This window comes from Tursiops truncatus, chromosome 15 (assembly GCF_011762595.2).
Source record: "Tursiops truncatus isolate mTurTru1 chromosome 15, mTurTru1.mat.Y, whole genome shotgun sequence".
Classification (NCBI taxonomy): Eukaryota; Metazoa; Chordata; class Mammalia; order Artiodactyla; family Delphinidae; genus Tursiops; species Tursiops truncatus.
Genome location: NC_047048.1, coordinates 72,349,150 through 72,367,884, shown reverse-complemented (window position 1 = coordinate 72,367,884; position 18,735 = coordinate 72,349,150). Strand labels below are relative to the sequence as shown.

Sequence of the window (18,735 nt, the reverse complement as noted above, 5' to 3'; positions counted from 1 at the left end):
GGGATGTTTGATATAAAATATTAAGGGTGAGTAGTGTTTGAGGTTGACCATGTTCAGGACGGAGCAGGTAAAGTGCAGCAGGAGGCCGCTGGGATGGCAGGTACGGAGCCTGGCAGAGCTGTGCTGATGAGGGGTCATCCAAGCAGATGCGGGAGCTGGAGAGGAGAGGGTCAGTCGTCAGCCTTGTAAGCCTTGGTTTCCTAACCTGCAAAGTAGGGGTGGAGATTTCCTTTCCAGGTCTGATGACCCATGACCTCAGGCACAGGCTGTGTTTGGTTTCACATCTCGTCCCATGAAAGGCCAGCCCCTTGGAAGCAGCAGGCAGATGCTAAGTGGGTGTACACAGCCTGCTCCTCTCCTGCAGGAACCCATCCCCCCATCCCTTCACTCCTCCTTGAAGGACACTTGTAGGGACCTCGCTGGTGTCTCACTGGTTCCAGGCTGACACTGCCAGCGCTCCGCTCCAGGAGGGTCTGATGTGAGAGTAACTGAGGCCCCCTGTCTCTTTCTTGGTGCTTATGACTTCCTTGATCATCTCACCGTAGCACTGCATTAACCAAAGACTGAGAAGCATATCACCCATGGCACTGGAAATGACTTTAGATGGTTCACAAACATCATATAAATGTGCTGAATCACATCACTGTTCTTTCAATCCAGACACAATCTTAGGTCGGTGCTACACCTCTCTCACACTTGCTAAGCCCCCTTTTCCACCCCAGAGGAGGCCTTAAGTTCAGAGCCCTCAGTAGATGACAGTATTTCGTGAGAATTCAGTGAAACTGGGTTTCTTTCTACTTCTGTTATTGACATTCATTTATTTTTTGGTACTCACCAACATCACCAACAAAGGGTATTTGACAGCATTAAGTCTGATCGTGTCAGTCCACTGTTCAAAGTTCTGCGGTGGCTTCCTGGTAGGCTTAGAAGAAAGTCTGAAATGCTTCTGTTTTCTGGAAGCTTTTCATGACCTGACCCCTGCTGACTTCCCCCTTGTCTTCTGCCATCACTCTACCCTCCACTCGCTCCTCCTTGGCATTCCTCCAAGATGGAATCTCAGTCTTACCTCAGGGCCTTTGCACATGTTGGGCCAGCTGCCCGGGATACTCTTGCCCCTGATCCTTCCATGGCTTCCTCTAGATCATATAGATCTGTGCTCAGGCGCCACCACCTCAAAGGGGTTCTCTCTGATAAGCATCACTAACTGACGCGCATCTCTCTCTCTCTTTTTCTCTCCTTCCTTCCTTCCCCCTCCCCCCTCCCTCCTTTCCTTCTTTCCTCATTCCCTCCCTCCTTCCCTCCCATCTCTCTCCACCCACCCCATTTCTAGCTCTTGTTTCCAATGTATCTCCCCCACTAACATGACCGCTCTTCGTCTTGTTCCCTGCTGTGCCCTCAGGGTCTAGAACAGTGTCCAGCACACAGCAGAAGCACAATAAATATGCATTTGAGTGAAAAAATAAATTAATATAGTTTCCTTTTAAAATCCGTCTATTTAAGTTGAAAAGCAAATCACTGTAGAGCGTTCAGTAAGTGGTCTGTGTAGTGCAATGTGAGAAACTACAGGAAGGTGCCAGGTGACGGGCACACACGTGAAACGCTCTGCATGAGAGTAGGATTTGGGAAAGGCTTCCCTGAAGTGATTCAGGGATTATCTGGGAGAAGGAGAGCTACCCAGTCCCCACCCTGCAGATCAACGAACAGATCACATCACTTTTCTGGTTGGTGCTCACAATTTCTGACCACCTAGTAGGTACCCTCAAATTGTAGATTTCTCTGATGCTCTTCCCCTTTCTGAACTGCCCTCACTGTTCTCCCCACCCAGGGCCAGATGCCCCTGGAGGCTGCTGGGGCACTTACTCAGCCATTTTTGAGCACCTGCGATGAGCCCAGCCCTGAACTAGTGATTGACAGGTATCATCTCTGTATAGTGAGTAGTATCGTCCCCATTATACAGATGAGCAGTTACTCAAGTCACACACCTAGTTGTCCCAGGGTAATATGTTTGCGATTTCAACCATTTTCCCCTTCATGTCTCTTTCCCTTCATGTTCAGTAACACCCCTCCCACCTATTCAATTCAAGCTGCTTGGCTACTCGGCTCCTTGGCTACTTGCTTTGCTCTGATTTAAGCTGGGATCCTCAAAAACCCAGAAGCAAAGAATATCTCACAGGACATCAAGAACGGAGGGACAAACTAAAGGCTGTGATTTAGCCACAGGTGTGTTGAGTTGAGCTTAAAAAATGATTTTTTCAATTAAGAATCAGTTGCCACTATTAAAAAATCAGGAAATTTTACACCAAAGTCTGAATTACTGGATTTTTTTTTTTTTTTAATTCAGATGGTCAGGCCACAATGGGCTCACATTCCTTCATGGCAGGCACCAGCTGCACTTGAGTGTCAGTCATCCCTGATAGAGAGGCCTGTGTTCACCTGTTTCCACAGACCTCACTACTCCCTATTGTCTTACCACAGTGGACTTCACTCACCTACATCCCCCACCTGATCTATGAGTTTATGACCCTGAACAAAAAAGAGGAGAAACCACCCTAAGACCAGAAGAGCATTCTCCTAGGCTGATAGGAAAGGAGAACTGAGAAGGTTTGGGGATCCCTGGGTAGAGAATTAGATCTGAAGGGGCCAAAAGGACAGCTGTAAGCAGTGATGGGCTGGTAAATGTTTAATAACTGCTCTCCAGGGAAAAAATGTGTGTGTGTGTGTGTGTAAATTTTACTGGAATAAAGGATGTGTTTGTTGCACAAAATTGACAAATTGGGCTTCCCTCATGGCACAGTGGCTGGGAGTCCGCCTGCCGATGCAGGGGACGCGGGTTTGTGCCCCAGTCCGGGAAGATCCCACGTGCCGCGGAGCGGCAGGGCCCATGAGCCATGGCCACTGAGCCTGTGCGTCCGGAGCCTGTGCTCCATGACGGGAGAGGCCACAACAGTGAGAGGCCCGCGTACCGCAAAAAAAAAAAGAAATTGAAAATTTACAAATAATAGTACTTTATTGTAAATACTCTTTATTGTAAATGCCGTCTAGCCAATTAATTCTCACAGAAATGTTTTTGTTGATTTTTCTGCCAACCTCTTGATTCCAAAGCCAACTGTCACTGCAATTTAGCCATGATTTAACAAAATTAGACCACGAAGAAATGCTTGACAACAATATGACTCAGCAAAGAGGTTGCTGACGTCACTGAAGCATGAATGCAGTTCTGACATGAATGCTAGTTGAAATGTTTGTTCCTGTTAATGAATAAGACAAAAGTAAAACAACAAAGACTTGTGTCCAAACTCCTTCACCAGTGACATGAGTCACCTGTTGGCTGCACTAGATAATAATCCCCTCCATTTTTTGTGCCGTTCACAATGTATCAACTACAGACAGAACACACTGTTAAGTTTAATTTACATTAGTAACATTGTATCCATCACATTCTTAACACTGGACAATCAACAAAACGACAAATCAAGCCCTGATCTGTGGTGTTCCCCAGTCCCTGCGGTGCAAATGCACTCCCCGTGGGTCACTGAAGGCAGACCCGGCAAGGGATGGGCAGTGCCCTTACCCCACGTTCCTCATGCGAGGCAATAGGTGTAAATTACCTTAAGAGCACAGATGAGAGCAAAATGGAGTAAAATAAGGAAGTGATGAGTTTTTAGTATGTATTACCTCGGTTTTACTATAATTTATTTAAGTATAAATTTAAATAATTTAATTTTTTAGCAGCTGTGTTTAACAACGAGCTTGCGAAACTCCTGAAAATTTAACAATCAGCTCTCACAAGCCAGCACAAGCCAGCTCCAACACACCACTGGATCTAAGGGAAGTAGCTAGAAATGAGAGACAAGGACCCAGGGGAGGCCAGAGTCCTGTGGGAGAGGAGCTACTTACTCAGTCTCCGTCTGACTCACCCCTTGGCGGGGGGGTTGGGGGGGTGGCCCTTTACAACGTCCCAAAGGTGGGGACCTGGGTATTGAGGGTGAGCAGAAATCCCGTCCATCCTGACCAGCTGAATGGGACCAAATGAAGACCCTCCTGATGGGAGACAGAGGTTAAATACACCCCTGGGGGCATAGTCATACCCATTCTGTAGATGTGGAAACTGAGGCTTCAGGGAGTTGTTACTTATCCAGGGTCACTAGCTGCCGAGAGGTGGAGGCCACACCGACAACCAGGTTTGTTAGCTTCCGACCCACCTCCTTTCTGCAGAATCCGCCAGCGCCATCCTGGAAACAGCTCCTGGAGCTCGTGACCTGCACTAGGACGGTCCTTGGATTTTAGTGCACACAACTCTGGAATTCTGTTCACCTTTCCCCTAATTAAAACCTATATCCCTGAAAGAGATGACTAGCAACTTGAGAGCAGGACCCATGCTGAGTATCTGTGGTATTGCCAGCACTTAGAATTCCAGCTCATTGGCATCAGGAGAGATCTTAAGAACCCCCTGGGTCAGAGCCCCCATTGCACATACAGGGAAAGCTGAGATCCCCAGTCCGACAGCAAGAACACCAGCAGCCTCAGGCCTTGAACTCAGGACTAGAACTCCTACCAACCATCTGAGTTGCTGGTGAATGACAAATATTCCAGGTAAGAGAATCAGAGGGGTTGAACAAAACGAGATCTGAGAGCCAAAAAGCAGGCTTCCCCCTCCCCAGAAAGTCCCAGCCAGATGGAAAAAGAGAGCAGAGAATATGGTATCCTCAGCTGGATTTAGGGGTGATTCCAGGAGAGACTTCCTGCCAGGGTGGTACCCTCGAGATCCTTTGAGAAAGCCCATAGAGCAACGAAGTCTCCATAAGATGTTCTCATCATAAGTTCATTACTGCAGAGATGCGCAGAGTCAGTGGGGAAACTGAGGCAGGAAGGCAGAGCCTCAGGAACCCTCAGAGCCTGAGACTCCACCTGAAGACTTCTGAGTTCTCAGATTTTCATCCCTTTTGCCCCAGCAAAACAGACCTCTTCCGGAGCAGGGGTGCCTCTTGAAGGACCAACTAGGACTTATGCTCTGGCACCCAGGCAAGCAGGAAGCTGAAGGCTGTCTGCTAAAGCCATGGTCCCAGCATTTTCCAGATGGACTCCTCAGCAGGCCGCAGAGACCTCAATTCGGCTGTACTGGATGCCAGCCGAGCTCTGCCTGTGGCCAAAGCTCAGGGCGAACCTGGAGAGCAGAGAGTAAGTGGCGTCAGAGGGTGACGGGGCCTGGTGGCCTTCCCCGGGGGGTGATGGGAGTGGACCATACCTGGGATCCCCATCCCATCCCCACCCCACTCCTACCTGACCCTCCCTGCTTCCTGCCTTAATGCGCATTTCCATCTTCTGGACCACCCAGCCGCTCCCCACCCCCCCCTCCCCGGTCTTCCTGTGTCCACCCACGCCTCCTACAGCCGGTTTTCCTAATCACAGGACTGACCTTTCTAAGCACGAAGACCGACTCCTGTCACTCCTGCTGAGAAGTGACGTCACTCTCAGCCTCACGTCCAAGTCCCTCTCTGCAGCCGGCCTCTCCCGTGTCACCGCCCTCCAGTCCCATCTTCCCATTCCACCCCGGCCACATGGGTCTCCTTCTTGCTCTTCAAAACCCCCAGCTTGTTCCCACCTCGGGGCCTTTGCTCTGGCTGTTCCCTCTGCCTAGAACACTCTCTTCCAGCTCTTGGAAAAGATGGCTTTTTCTCATTATTCAGGTCTCAGCTCAATTGCCACCTCTTCGCAGAGGCCTTCGTTGAGCATCCTTTCATTCATTCACTAGAGCTAGAGTCACTGCTGGCCTGTCATGGGCCAAGCACTGTTCTAGGCCCTGGGAATAGAGCAGTGAACATAACAGGTACACAAAAATGTCCTTCAATGTCACGAAGAGCTCACGATCAACTTGCGTCATTAATGTACCCATGGTACACTTGGACCCTAGCTGAAGAGATGGAAAGCTCCACACTGCCCCCAAATCCACTGTTCGCTCTCTGACAGTTAATCTGCCTTATTTTCCTCGTGATATAAACCCCACTCTCATTTATCTTATTCCTGCATTTGGGTGTTCTGTAATCCATCTCTCCCCTTTGCATTAAAATGTAACTTCCTCCTCATTCCAGAGACGCGGTGTCTCTTGGTCACAGGTCTGTCCCGTGAGCCTAGTACAGTGCCTGGCTCCTAGCTGGCACTTGAAAAATATTTGCTGAAAGTGAATGAATGGATTCCTGAAAAATTGGGATAAAAGATTTTTGAAAGCTCTTTTGGTGATCATATCACCCTGGGAATGGAAAGGTCTCTTCTGAACCCAAGTACCCTGATGTGAAAGGGAAAGGAACATGCTTATGGCACTCAGTGGCCACTGACGGCAAGGGCGTCTGAGCCCCTCGGTTGCTAATGCCTCTCTAAAGGAGCAGAGGAAATAGACCGTTAAGCTGCAGGTCCCCATTTCCAACAAGCACATCTGCGGCATGAGGACACGAATAGAAGTAAACCCCACAGCAGCGGATGGTCACTCCATCCAGCCTCCATCCTCTCATCTCCTTGGGGCTCTAGGTCTCCTCTGTTGCATGTGATCTTTGTAGGACTGTCGATAGAGGCGGCTTGCCCTATCCTGGCCAATTTGGGGGTTAGGGGGGTGGGCACATAAACCAGGCTTAGCCAATCAGACTTTCTCCTGGGGATGTGATTCTTGTAGGGAGCAACACAGCACTGAGAACAGTTGGTGCTGGAAGGAGGGTCCCATTAGTGCTTGCTTGCAAGATCTCTGGAGCATCCCGTGTCGCCATGCTCCCCACGGTTGAGTTTCTTTCTCTCTCTGTGGCCTGTGATATCAGGGGCCCCCTGAACGGTAAGGACTGGAGTGATGACTCACCCAGCCAAAGTTGGCTCCGGACCCAGCCAAAGCCCCTAACTTCCTGTCTTTTCCTGAGGCTGGAGAAGATCCAGCCTGCTTTCCCCAAGGTCTGGCCCAGGCTCCTGAGTCCCCAGGTCCAGCTCAGTGTTCCCCTGAGCTGCAATTCCCTCCTGCCTCACCCTAAAGCTGGCTTCTGCCTGCCTTTCTGCCTCCTTAGCTTCTTATTCCAGAGGAGGGGTCTGGAATCTTCTCCCAAGAAAGCCGGTAGAGCAGAGATTCCAGGTGGCTCCTAGTATCTGTCCCTCCTTTATGTCTAGTAACAGCACCCTCGATGTTTAGGTGAGCACATGGCACCCAGATTAAAGACCATGTTTTTCAGCCGCCCCTGCAGGTGGATGTGGCCAAGTTCCATCCAAAGGGTTGTAGGTGGAAGTGACGTGTGGATCTTTTAGGTTGTGTGTCCTTCTCTTCCCCTTCCCTCTTTCAGGGAGGTGGTGGCTCCCACGGGCCATGCGGAAAAGTTTGTACTGAAGAGAAGGCAGAGCAACAAGAGAGAAGGAGCCTGGGACCCTGGATGACCCCTTGAAGCACAGCTTCAACGCCAGCCCCGGACCCCCTATGTTCAGCCTATTCCAAGCAGCCAAATCTGTCTCCTAACTAATATGGCTGGACTGCTGAGGGCCCCGCAGGTGTCATGCAACAGACTGGGAGTGTGCGACTGGCAGAGAACACTCTGGGGTGGGGTGGACCAGGTTTGAAGTTTTACATGGACTCGTTCTGCATCCCTTTGGGGGCCAGGTTGGGGCTTGGCAGGAAGCTGCAGGGAGGCAAGTTCCAACTCACCATTAGAATGATTTACCGTTTTAATTTGTTAGGGCCTCCCAGGAATAGAACGGGCAGTCAGACGCTGGCGACTCCCTTTACGACAACAGGCAACCTGGGGCGCTTGCCAAGGATGCTTAGGACTATGGTGGTTTCAGGTCCCTTCTGACACCCCCCCAGTACTCTTCATTTCAACAGCCCAAGGTCCCGGATGCTAAGGTTTTGAACCCCTGTCTAGGACCTACAGACCTTATGTGATCTAGCTCCTACCCACTTGGCCAATCTGATCTTCCCTCCTCCTCCCCTCCCTCCTTGCTCTCTCTGATCCAGCTACCCTGGCTTCCTTGTTGTTCCTTGCATATGCCAGATACACTCCCAACCTCAGGGTCTTTGCACCTGCTGCTCCCTCTACCTGGAAGCCTCGCCCTGCCTCATCTTTACGTGGCTGCCTCCTTCTCATTCACTTAAATGGTACCTACTCAGGGCATCCCTCTCTGATTTATCCACAACCCTGTGCCCCTCTGTCTCCCTCTCCACCAGCCAGACCCTCTCAATATATTTTGCTCAGTTTCCTTTTCTTCCAGCTACTCATCACTAACTGAAATGCTTTTGTTTCTGCATTCACTGGCTTATTTATTTTCTGTTCCCCTCCCCTACTAGAATGGAAGTTCCGTGAGGACAAGGACCTTCTCCATCTTATTTTCAGACACATTTCCTACGCCCCGAACACTGTGTGGCATATTAACACCCACTGAGTGAGTAGATTATGCTCAGAGTTCTTTGTGTGTGATTCAAAAGGCCATGATTATAATATTTTGTTTCTCTGAGCTTCCATGACTCTAAGATTCTGTGGTTTTAGGATCTAACTATTCTAACCTCCTATGAGTCCATAACGGCATGATTTTTAAATTCCTATGAGCTGAGCTCAAAGTCAAATAAAACTCTGCTGTAGGAAGACACAAAACAACTCAGGGAAAAGAGTTCATGTTTGAAGACAGGACAAAACTCACTGTATCCAGGCAGTAAGAACACCAGGAAGAGAAGAAAAACACTCTTTTGCAAAGGGAAAGTGTAATGGCTAAAATCCTGAAGCAAAGTGCTCAGGGTTTGATGCCACTCTTCCCCCTAGGCTAGCCCTGGCCCCCTTACCGTCTCTTCTGGAATTGCTGGTCTATCTCTGTCAACGACTGGCCTTTTGTTTCAGGGACAAATAAATAGATGAAGCCCAGGCCGAAGACAGCAGTCAGCCCGTAGAGCAGGAAGGTCCAGGACAAGCCAATGGCACCTGGGAAAAACGGGGTGGGAGTGTGGACAGGGCACAGCCTGGGCCAACTCCTCGAACACTGAAAATCAGTTCACCCAAAGCAGATCCTCTAGATGGTAGATTTGCAGTATGCCTAACACGCTGTGAGATAAAAGTATCTTAAAGCAGGAGTAGGACTGGTTGTCCCAGAGGCAGGCAAAGGGCCGGGGCCCAAATCCACCAACATCTTGGCCATACACTAACCAGAGGTGCACCCTTGGCCCCTGAAAATGTGCATGGAGGGAAAATGACATCCACCTCAGCAGCACGACAGCTGCGGGGGCAGCCTTGGCAAAGCTCAGCTCCGAAAAACCGTCCTCAGAAATTCCATGAATTGGTTTTTTCAGTGAATCAAGCATTCGGCCAATTTGGCGTGTGACTGGTTTGCGAGAGAAGGCAGAAGCCTCAGCTCCACCCAGAAGGCTGTGGAGGCAGAAGCACTAATGACGTTTCAGACACCATTCTCACCTCCAACAGCCAGGGCCACACCGCCTCCGGGCAGCCACCCTTCACCAGCTTGACCTCCACTTAATCCTTATTCCAGCAGGGAGAGTGCTGGGCTGGGAGAAGGAAGACTGGGTTCTAGTCTTCTAACTAACTGCCTGGCTAGACTTGCGAAGGACGTATTTCCCAGTCTGTGAGATGGGGATGATACGGATATGATACAGTTCTAATAAGCCCTCCCTCCGTCCCTCCTCCCCTCTCTCCCTCCCTCCCTCCCTCCTCCCCTCTCTCCCTCCCTCCCTCCCTCCTCCCCTCTCTCCCTCCCTCCCTCCCTCTTTCCCTCCCTTCCTTCCTTCCCTCCTTCCTCTCTCTTTCTCACTCATTCATCCCACATAAAGGGGATGCTTGAAGACTGAGGCACCAGGGAGAAGCTTGGATTCCCAGAGACTGTGTATGGGAGACAGGCATGGTGGGTGGGTTCTTCTGCCAGTATCTCTCACAGTCCCCCAGGGCTCCTCCTTTGAAGAGGAAACACTTGGGTGCAGGAAATGGGAAAACAACTAAACCCTAAGAACTGTGCCTTGGGGCCCTGCAGGGAAGGAGCCCTGCCCACTCTGGCCTCGATGACCCCTGGCCTTGGGTCAGAAGCATCTCAGAGACCCTTCCCTGGTGCTCTGGGGTTTTCTGTGACTTATACCTGGACGATATGGAGGCCCAGGCTCTGTCTGGAGGCAGTTGTTTCTGGATCTTAAAGGAACCGGGCCAAGGGATTAGGTCAGAGGACTCACCAATGAGGTCGAGGAAGGAGAGGCTGATGAAGAGGTTGGCGGCCCAGTTGAAGCTGTTGCAGAAGGCAAAGGCTCGCCCTCGGATCTCCACGGGGTAAACCTCGCTGAGGACAAGCCAGGTCACTAGGACAGGAGAGCAGGGAGGACTCTTAGGCTGCAGCTGGGTCTGCCCAGAAAACTGAGGGGTTTCCCGGGACATCAGACTTTCAGTGTCCTGGGCAAACCGGGATGGTTGGTCACCCTATTCATTAAATTCCTTTCCAGCTAAAACCCTTCCGAGTGAGCTATCCAGGGGCACATTCTGGTTTTATGAGGCCTGAAGCTTAGGGGCCTTTATTTGGGGCCTTTATAAGAAAGAAAATATTACAAACATAACTTAGGCCTCTGCCCTCGGAAGAAGTACCTTCAGAGAAGCAAGGAGCCCTGAAATCTGAGTTCATTGTTCTCATGGTCAAGCCACCTCTAGTCCCTCTGAGACCCTGACGGATTCGGTCCCCAGCCTTCCCGCTAGGAGAGGTAGAAGGCTCCAGAGTTACCTGCAAGAGAACTTCCACTTACCTGGTCCAAAGCTAAAGGAGAAGGCGCTCACAAACAGCATCATGCAGACCAGTGCGGTCCAGTGCAGCAGGGCATGCTCAGGGGCAGGAGAAGGGCGTGCAGCGGGCATGATGCTTAAGGCTGGCAGAGGAAGGGCAGTGGGGTCCCCAGCTCCCGGATGAGGCTTGGTTTTCTCAGAGGTTGACAAGACTGGCCGCCCCGGGCTCTGGTCGGTCATTGGCCGCAGAGGCGGAGTCAAGCCACTGGGCAGGCCAGAGTCTCCGGGGAAGCCTGACAGCCGAGTGGCATTGGGCACGGCCAGGCAACTCGGGCCTGAGTCCATGGGCACAGCAAAGCTGACAAGGCCTATGCCGCTGACCGACAGGGCCATGAGCGCACAGCCAGCGATTAACAGGGCCCTGCGGCCCACTCGGTCCACCAGCCCCATGGCGGTCAGGGTGGCTGCCACCTTCACGGCGCCGAGCCCCACGGAGGCCAGCACAGCCGAGGAGGCCCCACGGAAGCCGACTGAATGGAAGATGGTGGAGGCGTAGCACAGCACGTTGGGCTGCCCTGTTAGCTGCTGGCAAAGCACCAGCCCCAGCCCCACCATGGTCCGGCCTCTCATGTTATCCCTGGTCCTGAAGAGGTCCAGGAAGGAGTATCTTGGCCTCCCCAGGCCCAGCTTCGTGGCCTCGCCTCCCTGGAGGGGGATGAGGTCCCTGTGGGCTGCCGCCTCAACTGTACCAGGGGGGAGGAGGAGGAGGCTGAGGGACTGCAGGAGAGCAGGCGCAGTGGCCCAGCCGAACATATGCCTCCAGCCCCAGAGGGCACCGGCCAGCGCGTAGTTGAGTGCATAGGAGAGCAGGATGCCCACGGTGATGCCTGCCTCGTAGAGGGACACCAGCACTCCCCGCTGCCGTGGCCCAACCAGCTCTGACACGTAGATACAGCAGGCCATGGAGGAGAGGGAGATGGCAAAGCCAGCCACTGAGCGGCCCAGGACCAGCCAGGCCAGGGAGCTGGCCAGGCTCAGGCTCAGGCTGCCCGCCAACAGCACCAAGTTGCTCCCGAGGATGGCTTGCTTCCTGCCATAGCGGTCGATGAGGAAGCCCCCTACCAGGGAGGCAAGGAGAGCCCCCAGGAGCAGACTGCCCACCAGGAGCTCCTGTTCCGAGCAGCTTAGCCCAAAGTCAAGCTGAAGTGGCAGTAGGGCACCCGATATGACTGCCAGTTCATAGCCAAAGGTCAGGCCGCCCAGCAAAGACACAGAGGCACACAGTGCCAGGAAGAGTGAGGGTCGGCCTGGAAAACAAAAGTAACAGGGACAGAGTCCAGAATGTTTCCTGCCAGAGCGTCCACCCAACCCCCTCTCCCTCTGTCCACCCCTCCGTCTCTCCATCTATTCGCTCATCCATTCATGTATCCTTCTACTACATCCATCCATCTATTCATTTATTCATCCATCCATTCAACCACTTCTTGCTTTGTCCGTCCATCCTTCCAACTATCTAATCCATCCATTCACCCGTTTATCCACATACCCACACATGCATGCATCCACCCATGCGTTCACTTCTTCCTTCATTCCATCCATCTCTCCATCCATCCATCCATTCATCCACTTCTTCCTTCATCCATTTCTCCCTCCGTCCTTCCTTCTGTCCATCTACTTCACCCATTCATCCATCCATCCATCTACCCATCCACTTCTTTCTTCATCCATCCACTCCATTCATTCACCCATCTATTTACTAATCAATCTATCCACCCAGCCCTTCATCATTCACTCCTCCATCCATCTATCTACTCCATCCACCACATTTTCATCCATTCATTGGCCCATTTATCTTCCCCTTAATTCACCCAAACATCCATCCATTTTTTGATCCATCTATCCACCCATCTTTGTATTCCATCCCTTATTTACCCAGACACACACCCATCCATTCATGCATCCGTCCAATCGTTCCAAAATTTATCTGGCATCTACAACACACCAGGCAGTGTTCTTGGGGCTGGCAATACAATGGTGTTTTCAAAGATCTGACATTCTAGTAGAAAAAGGCAAATGATAAATGAATTAATATATAATATAATTTCAGGTGGTGATGGGTGTCGTTTAAAAAAAAAAAAAAGGCAGAGAAGGGAATTCCCTGGCAGTCCAGTGTTTAAGACTCCACGCTCCCATTGCAAGGGGCCCAGGTTCGATCCCTGGTCAGGGAACTAGATCCCCCATACATGCCGCAACTAAGAGTTCGCCTGCCATAACTGAGGAGCCCCTGAGCTGCAACTAAGGAGCCCACATGCTACAACTAAGGAGGCGGTGAGCTGCAACTAAAGAGCCCTGGAGCCGCAACTAAGGAGCCCACCTGCTGCAACTAAGGAGCCCGTGTGCTACAACTAAGACCCGTGCAACCAAATAAATAAATATTAAAAAAATAAAACTACTTTCTGTGTATTCTTGGATTAAGTAAATGAAGAAATATATTAAGAATGATGGAAGCCACGTTTAAAAAAAGTAAAATAAAATGCGGCCAATGTGATTAAGGAACTGCGTTTTTAATTTATATTTAATTTTAATTAAGTGTGAAAATAGCCACATGTGGCCAGCAGCTACCATATTGGCAGAGCAGTTAAACGGGTTGCTCTTAATTTTTAATTCACATACATAAACAAATATTTCTGGAAGCGTCAGGAGTAATCCAGATGTATCTGTCTCACCCATCCCCACCTGGACCTGACAAGAACATTCATAACATTATAGCCAGATTTATGGAGTGTTTGATCTGGACCAGGCACTGCTTTGAGCACTTTTAGTGTAATAGCTCATTTAATTCTTACCACAACTTTATGAGGTGGGCTTTTGTATTATTTATGAATGAGTAAACTGATCATCAGAGACTTGCCTAAGGTCAAGAGTAGTGAGTAGCTGTGTCTAGATTCAAAGCCAGGTGGTCTGGCTCCACAATCCCTGCCCTTAACCACTCCATTATTATACCTTGGCATAATAAGATTTCACCCTGTTCTCTTACTTCTGCCTCGCTCCATCTATGTTAGGCAATTTTTGTGCAGGGGGGAGGAGTTTCATGGGTAGAGGAATCACTCCCCACTTTCTGCTCACCTTTCTCCCCATCACCTCTGCCCCCCAGGGAACAGCCTCCTACCATTCCCTGGCTGGCCTTGTCCTTCCTCTTCATGACCATCAGTAAATACTCTGGGGAGATTATGCTGCCCAGGTCCTGCCCCTTCTTCACCTCCCTCTGCCCCACCTCCCTCGGTTTCTGGAGTTTACTGCCAGAAGGGAAGGTTCTTCCAGGCCATGTGAGGCAATCAAGTGAAAACACAGAATTTTTCTGCCATTTCCTGGGCTCTTCTTGAGGTGAATGGGAACCCAGCCAAAGGGCTCACAGGCAAAGCTGACTGTCCACGGGTTCTGCTGGAAAATGCAGCAGGACAGGTTCAGGTCACAGTGGTAAGAGCAGAACAGCAAAAATAAAAGTGAGATCAAACAGTAATAATAACAAGTGTCATTGATGGAGTATTTCCTCCCTGCAAAGACTTTAGGTGCCTTCTCTCAATTTATCTTCGTAACAACTCTAGGTGGTACTGCTACAATTATCCCCATTTGACAGATGGGAAAACTAAGGCTCAGGGTGTTCTCACAGCTGGGAAGCAACAGGATCAGAACTCAGACGCTGACCCATCTGATTCCCAAACCCATGCACTTAAGAGCTTTGCTGGATTGACTTCAAGCAAGAAGGGCCGATCAGAGATAGGTGGGGTGTGAGAGAGAGCAGGGGCGTAGGGGGCAGATGTGGAGGGGAAATAAAGTTCTCAGGAAAATCCCAAGTCACAAAGCATGGTGAAGTGCTACTGACCCATGGAGCTGTGAAGGACAGCCTCAGATGAGTCAGGGCCGCTAGAAAGATGGGGGAAGAGGATTCTCTTCCTTAAGCTTTCCAAGACTCCCACCACGTGCTCCATTAAGTCCTAACTCCTTAGCATGACCTCCCAGGCCCTTCACGAGCTGGTGGCCCCAGCCCAACTCCTTGGCCATATCTCCTCCCCACCCCTGTCCCCACCTCTCCAACACACCCTGCAAACACTGGTTCCCGGCACACACCGTAGATTTTCATGCCGCTCTGCCTCTGCATGTGCCTCCTCTCCCTCTCCTGCTCCACCCGTGTTTCCCAAATGCCCACTCATCCTCATCCCGGGGGGCCTCTGATAATACACGTCTGTTATTTGGCATGAGTCTCGCCGGCTCTGTGGGGAGCTGCCCTTCCCTGTCCCGTCTTCACCTCTGCCCCCGGATCTGGGGTAGAGATGACCTCCCTACTCCACCCCCACCATCCAGCTCCAGAGGTGTGTCCATGACCCAGATCTGATCAGCCAGCAGGTTCCCCGGCCTTGGACAGTGGTGAACGTCACATGGCTGAACCTGAGCCAGTGAGAGCCAGTCCAGTCCAGGGTGTTTGCTTACTTGGGGTACTGAGCTGGTAGTTTACCTGCCTAGAGCAGCTGGGGGCCATCTCCCCTTGGGAGGGATTCCTGACAACCCTGCCTGAGCCCCTAGATCCAACCATGCCTGAAGCTGTGGACTTTTCAGTGACCAATAAATAACACCCCACCCTTTTTTTTTTTTTTTTTTGGTTAAGCTACTTTGAGGGAATCTCTAATTCCTGTACGTCTTCCTCAACTTTCCAAGTCATATTTTTCACTTCCAGCCAACTCTGCTTTCTCCTGCATTTGCTCACACCAAGTAATTGAATAAGTGATGTGTTTACCGTATTGAACTGAGCAGGATGGGGACAGAGACTTACTGTCTCTGTGCCTCCAGGGCTCCAGCCCCACCCTGACACCCAAGATGGGCTCAATAAAGCTTCTACTGAGTGAACAAATGACTGAGTCAGGGTCCAGGGCGGTATCTCCACGTCCCATTCCAGGACTGTGTCAGATACATTTGAACTTAATCTACTGCTCTAGAGCAGCTGGAGGAATCCTACGATAGCCCAAGTCAGACCACATCATTCTGCTCAGAGTCCTCCAAGGCTCCCACTTCACTCTGAAAAAAAGCCAATGTCCTGAGAGTGGCCTTCAAGGCCCTGTAGGACCTGCCTCCCTTCACTGGGCTCCAGCCACACCAGCCTCCTTCCCGTTCCGCCTCACTCCAAGCCTGTCTCATGTCAAGGCTTTTTATCAGGTGTCACCTCTGCCGGGAAAGCCCTTTCCCTCCATCTCAGAGGCCCCAATCCCCCTTCCCTCTGGTCTCTGCTCAAACGTCGCCTTCTTATGAGACCTTCCCCGGCCCTCTACTTAGAAATGCAAACTCTCGTGGCACCCAGCACTTCGTATTCCCTTCTCTACTTGTTTTTCTCCATGGTACTTTTCATCATCTGAAATAACTATATGTTTTACATATTATTGGGCTCCCCAAGCAGAATGTCAGCCCCAAAGGAACAGGAATTGTTTGTTTGTTCTCAGTTGTCTCCTGATGCTGGGGACAGTTCCTGGCATACAGTAGGCACTCAGTAAGTACTGGTTGAGTAAACAGATGACTGACTGAATGAATGAACTCAGGACGCAGGGAATCCAGAGAGAAAGGATCTTGGCTTTTGAGCATCCTGGGGTGGGGGGGCAGTAGGGTCCAGAGCCTGGAAGGGAAGTAAATCCTGGCCTCCAAATTAGAGTGGCCTGGCCTGGATTTCGGAGCCACTCTTCCTTTCTATGGGTTGTCTGTCTAAATATAGTAAATGAAGCTGTCCCACCCTGGAGGAAACCCCTCAGTTCTCTAAGCCTCTCACTGCGGCAGGCAGAGCTGCCCAGGGAGAGAAGCAAGGGGCAGGCGAAGCGGAAAGAACCCAGGTTTTGGGTGCCCATATCACCAGCTGCAAGTCCCAGGGCACCCTCACTTGGTGACACTAGAGCAGCATTTCAACCAGAGTCACGATGTATTGGGTCCCTCCCCCACCAGAGACCTGCCATGTCTACCCCTGAAACTCCAGGGAAACACCAGGTTTGAAACTGAACCGTGCAAATATGCTCACCCAGAAGGCTGGCTTCCAAATGTCCCAGCAACAGGTGATACTTACAGAGCAGTCCCTATAGCCAACCTCACATCCTTTTCCAGAAGCCATACCTGTGTCAGCTGCCTTCATTCCTACAGCAACCCTGTAACACAGGCACTGGTGCCATTCCCATTTTACAGATGAGGCAACTGAGTCACAGAGAGGTAAAGATGTTAGCCTGTGGTTGTGACAGAGCACAGAGTGACAGAGCAGGCTCTGAACTCGGGCAGTCTGACTCCAGAATCCCAATGTTGGGTGTGATAAAAAAATAAAAGCTCATGTTAACTGACCATTTACCGTGGGCAAGTGGTATATGGAGTAATTAAGTTCATATTCTCATGTCATTCACATGGCTTCCCTGTGATAGGGTGTTTTATGGGGACCGTTTTGTAGATGAGGAAACTGAAGGTCAGAGAGCTTAACTACACTGTCCCAGGTCACGATGCACCTGGGAAGTGGGGGAAGGAGGGCTGGTACCCTGGTCTTTCTGACCCCAAAATCTATACACAGGGCCACTGAGTCCCCGAGCCCTAAACCAATGTCTGCCACGTAGTAGGTGGATGAATATTGACCCTTTGATGCTTCCGAATCCAGAGAGAAAAACAGAAACCTTAGTCCCCTGGAGCAACAAAGAAATTCCCTCCCCGCCTCCCCCCACCCCATCTCCCTTCTACTGAGTATCTGGAGAGTAGAGGTTTTGTCTGTTTTGTGTAGGCCAGCATCCCCGGGCCTAGAACGGTGCCTGGTGGGAAGCGCTCCGCGAGTGGATGAATAAATTTGCTCCCTTCTGACCCTCCACTTCTTCATCTGCAGAATAGGAACAATTTCACTTGCCTGTTGGACGCTGTAGGGCTCAAAGCGGTCAGGAAAGGGTCTGGCCCCGAGTAAGCGCCCAGTATCAAGCAAGGAGCCCTCTCAGGTCACTTTTTTTCTGGGCAGAAAGGAGCATGGAAGGAAGTGGGCCCACGTCCCTTCCCAGCCACCAGCCAAGGCCTGCTGTCCCGGCTGCCACCCGAGTGGGCTGTATCTGGTCGGGGAGCTGCAGCTCAGGGCAAAGAGTGCGCGCGCAGGGATGGGGTCGCCGGCCTTCCCTGCCCGCAGCGCCGATCGCGACTTACCCATGCTGAGCAGGACTCCGAGGCGAGCTGGGGCCTCTGGGGACCCTGGCGCGCATCCCCCGGCCGAGTCCCCGCCTCCGCCGCCAAACTTTCCGGCCCGCCTCCAGCCTCCGTCCCTCCCTCCCCGCCTGCCCGCCGGCAGCGCAGCTGCCACGTCGGCCAGCCCTGGGCCCCTGTGCCTGGAGGCGGGACAGAGGTGCGCCCTGGACGTCCCCAGTCTGGCCCGGCCTGGCTGGGACCCCACCCACCGTCATCCCCACTGTGGGGAGGACCCCACAAGTTGTCTTTCCCTGTCCTCCCCGCGGGAAGGAGACTTCCCAATCACTGTGGTCCTCTAGTCCGGCCTCAGACTAGGCCACTAGTCTGGCCTCTTCAGCCAGCATGTGTACACACACACACTCATGCATCTACACTGACTCACACATACCCACTTCAGCCACTCACTCTCCCACATTCATCTTCCATTCACTGGACACTTAGGTTTGGACACGTCCCACCTGCGCTCAGGCAGGGTCCTAGGCCTGGAGGATGGGCTGGGAGAACCAGACAGATAATTAATTTTGTTCCTCTGGAATTTACTTTCTGGTGGAGGAAGAAGAAAGATAAATAACCAAAGGAACCAGAGAAATACCAGCTAGTAGTGACAAAAGCCAAGCAGAGAATTAAGCTAGGATGCTGGGTTAGGCAAGCGCAGTGGCTGCTTTCGCTGGGGGTGGGCTTGGGAGGGGATCTCTGGGAAGGCTGCTCTGGGGAGGGGATATCTGAGCTGAGACCTCAGGCTCCAGACAGAAGGGAGACCAAAGGCAAAGGCCCTGCAGGAAGGAGCTTG

The 18,735-nt window shown here is 51.5% G+C and overlaps 1 protein-coding gene across 7 annotated transcripts; it reads right to left on the bottom strand.

Moving 5' to 3' along the window:
- Positions 1 to 2,981: 2,981 nt before the first annotated feature.
- On the bottom strand, positions 2,982 to 18,001 carry SLC2A10 (solute carrier family 2 member 10). 7 transcript variants are annotated; one of them, XM_073793064.1, is made up of 6 exons: positions 17,907 to 17,925; positions 12,718 to 12,771; positions 10,739 to 12,022; positions 10,181 to 10,303; positions 8,795 to 8,930; positions 2,982 to 5,164 (listed from the first exon to the last, which is right to left on the bottom strand). In XM_073793064.1, the coding sequence occupies exons 1-6, from the start codon at positions 17,908 to 17,910 to the stop codon at positions 5,086 to 5,088; spliced, it is 1,680 nt and encodes a 559-aa protein (XP_073649165.1). In that variant the 5' UTR covers positions 17,911 to 17,925; the 3' UTR covers positions 2,982 to 5,085. The 7 variants fall into 7 exon arrangements, with proteins under 7 accessions (XP_073649165.1, XP_073649164.1, XP_073649163.1 ...); XM_073793063.1 differs by lacking the exon at positions 17,907 to 17,925 and adding an exon at positions 13,842 to 17,399 and having other exon boundaries at positions 12,648 to 12,771; XM_073793062.1 differs by lacking the exon at positions 17,907 to 17,925 and adding an exon at positions 13,842 to 17,399.
- Positions 18,002 to 18,735: the final 734 nt, after the last annotated feature.

Coding starts and splice junctions, on each gene's coding strand:
- SLC2A10 (XM_073793063.1), bottom strand. Junction 10,304..10,738: donor CTCCTTTAGCTTTGGACCAG/GTAAGTGGAAGT, acceptor CTCCTGTCCTAG/TGACCTGGCTTGTCCTCAGC. Junction 5,165..8,794: donor CAGCAATTCCAGAAGAGACG/GTAAGGGGGCCA, acceptor TCTGCTCTCCAG/GTTCGCCCTGAGCTTTGGCC.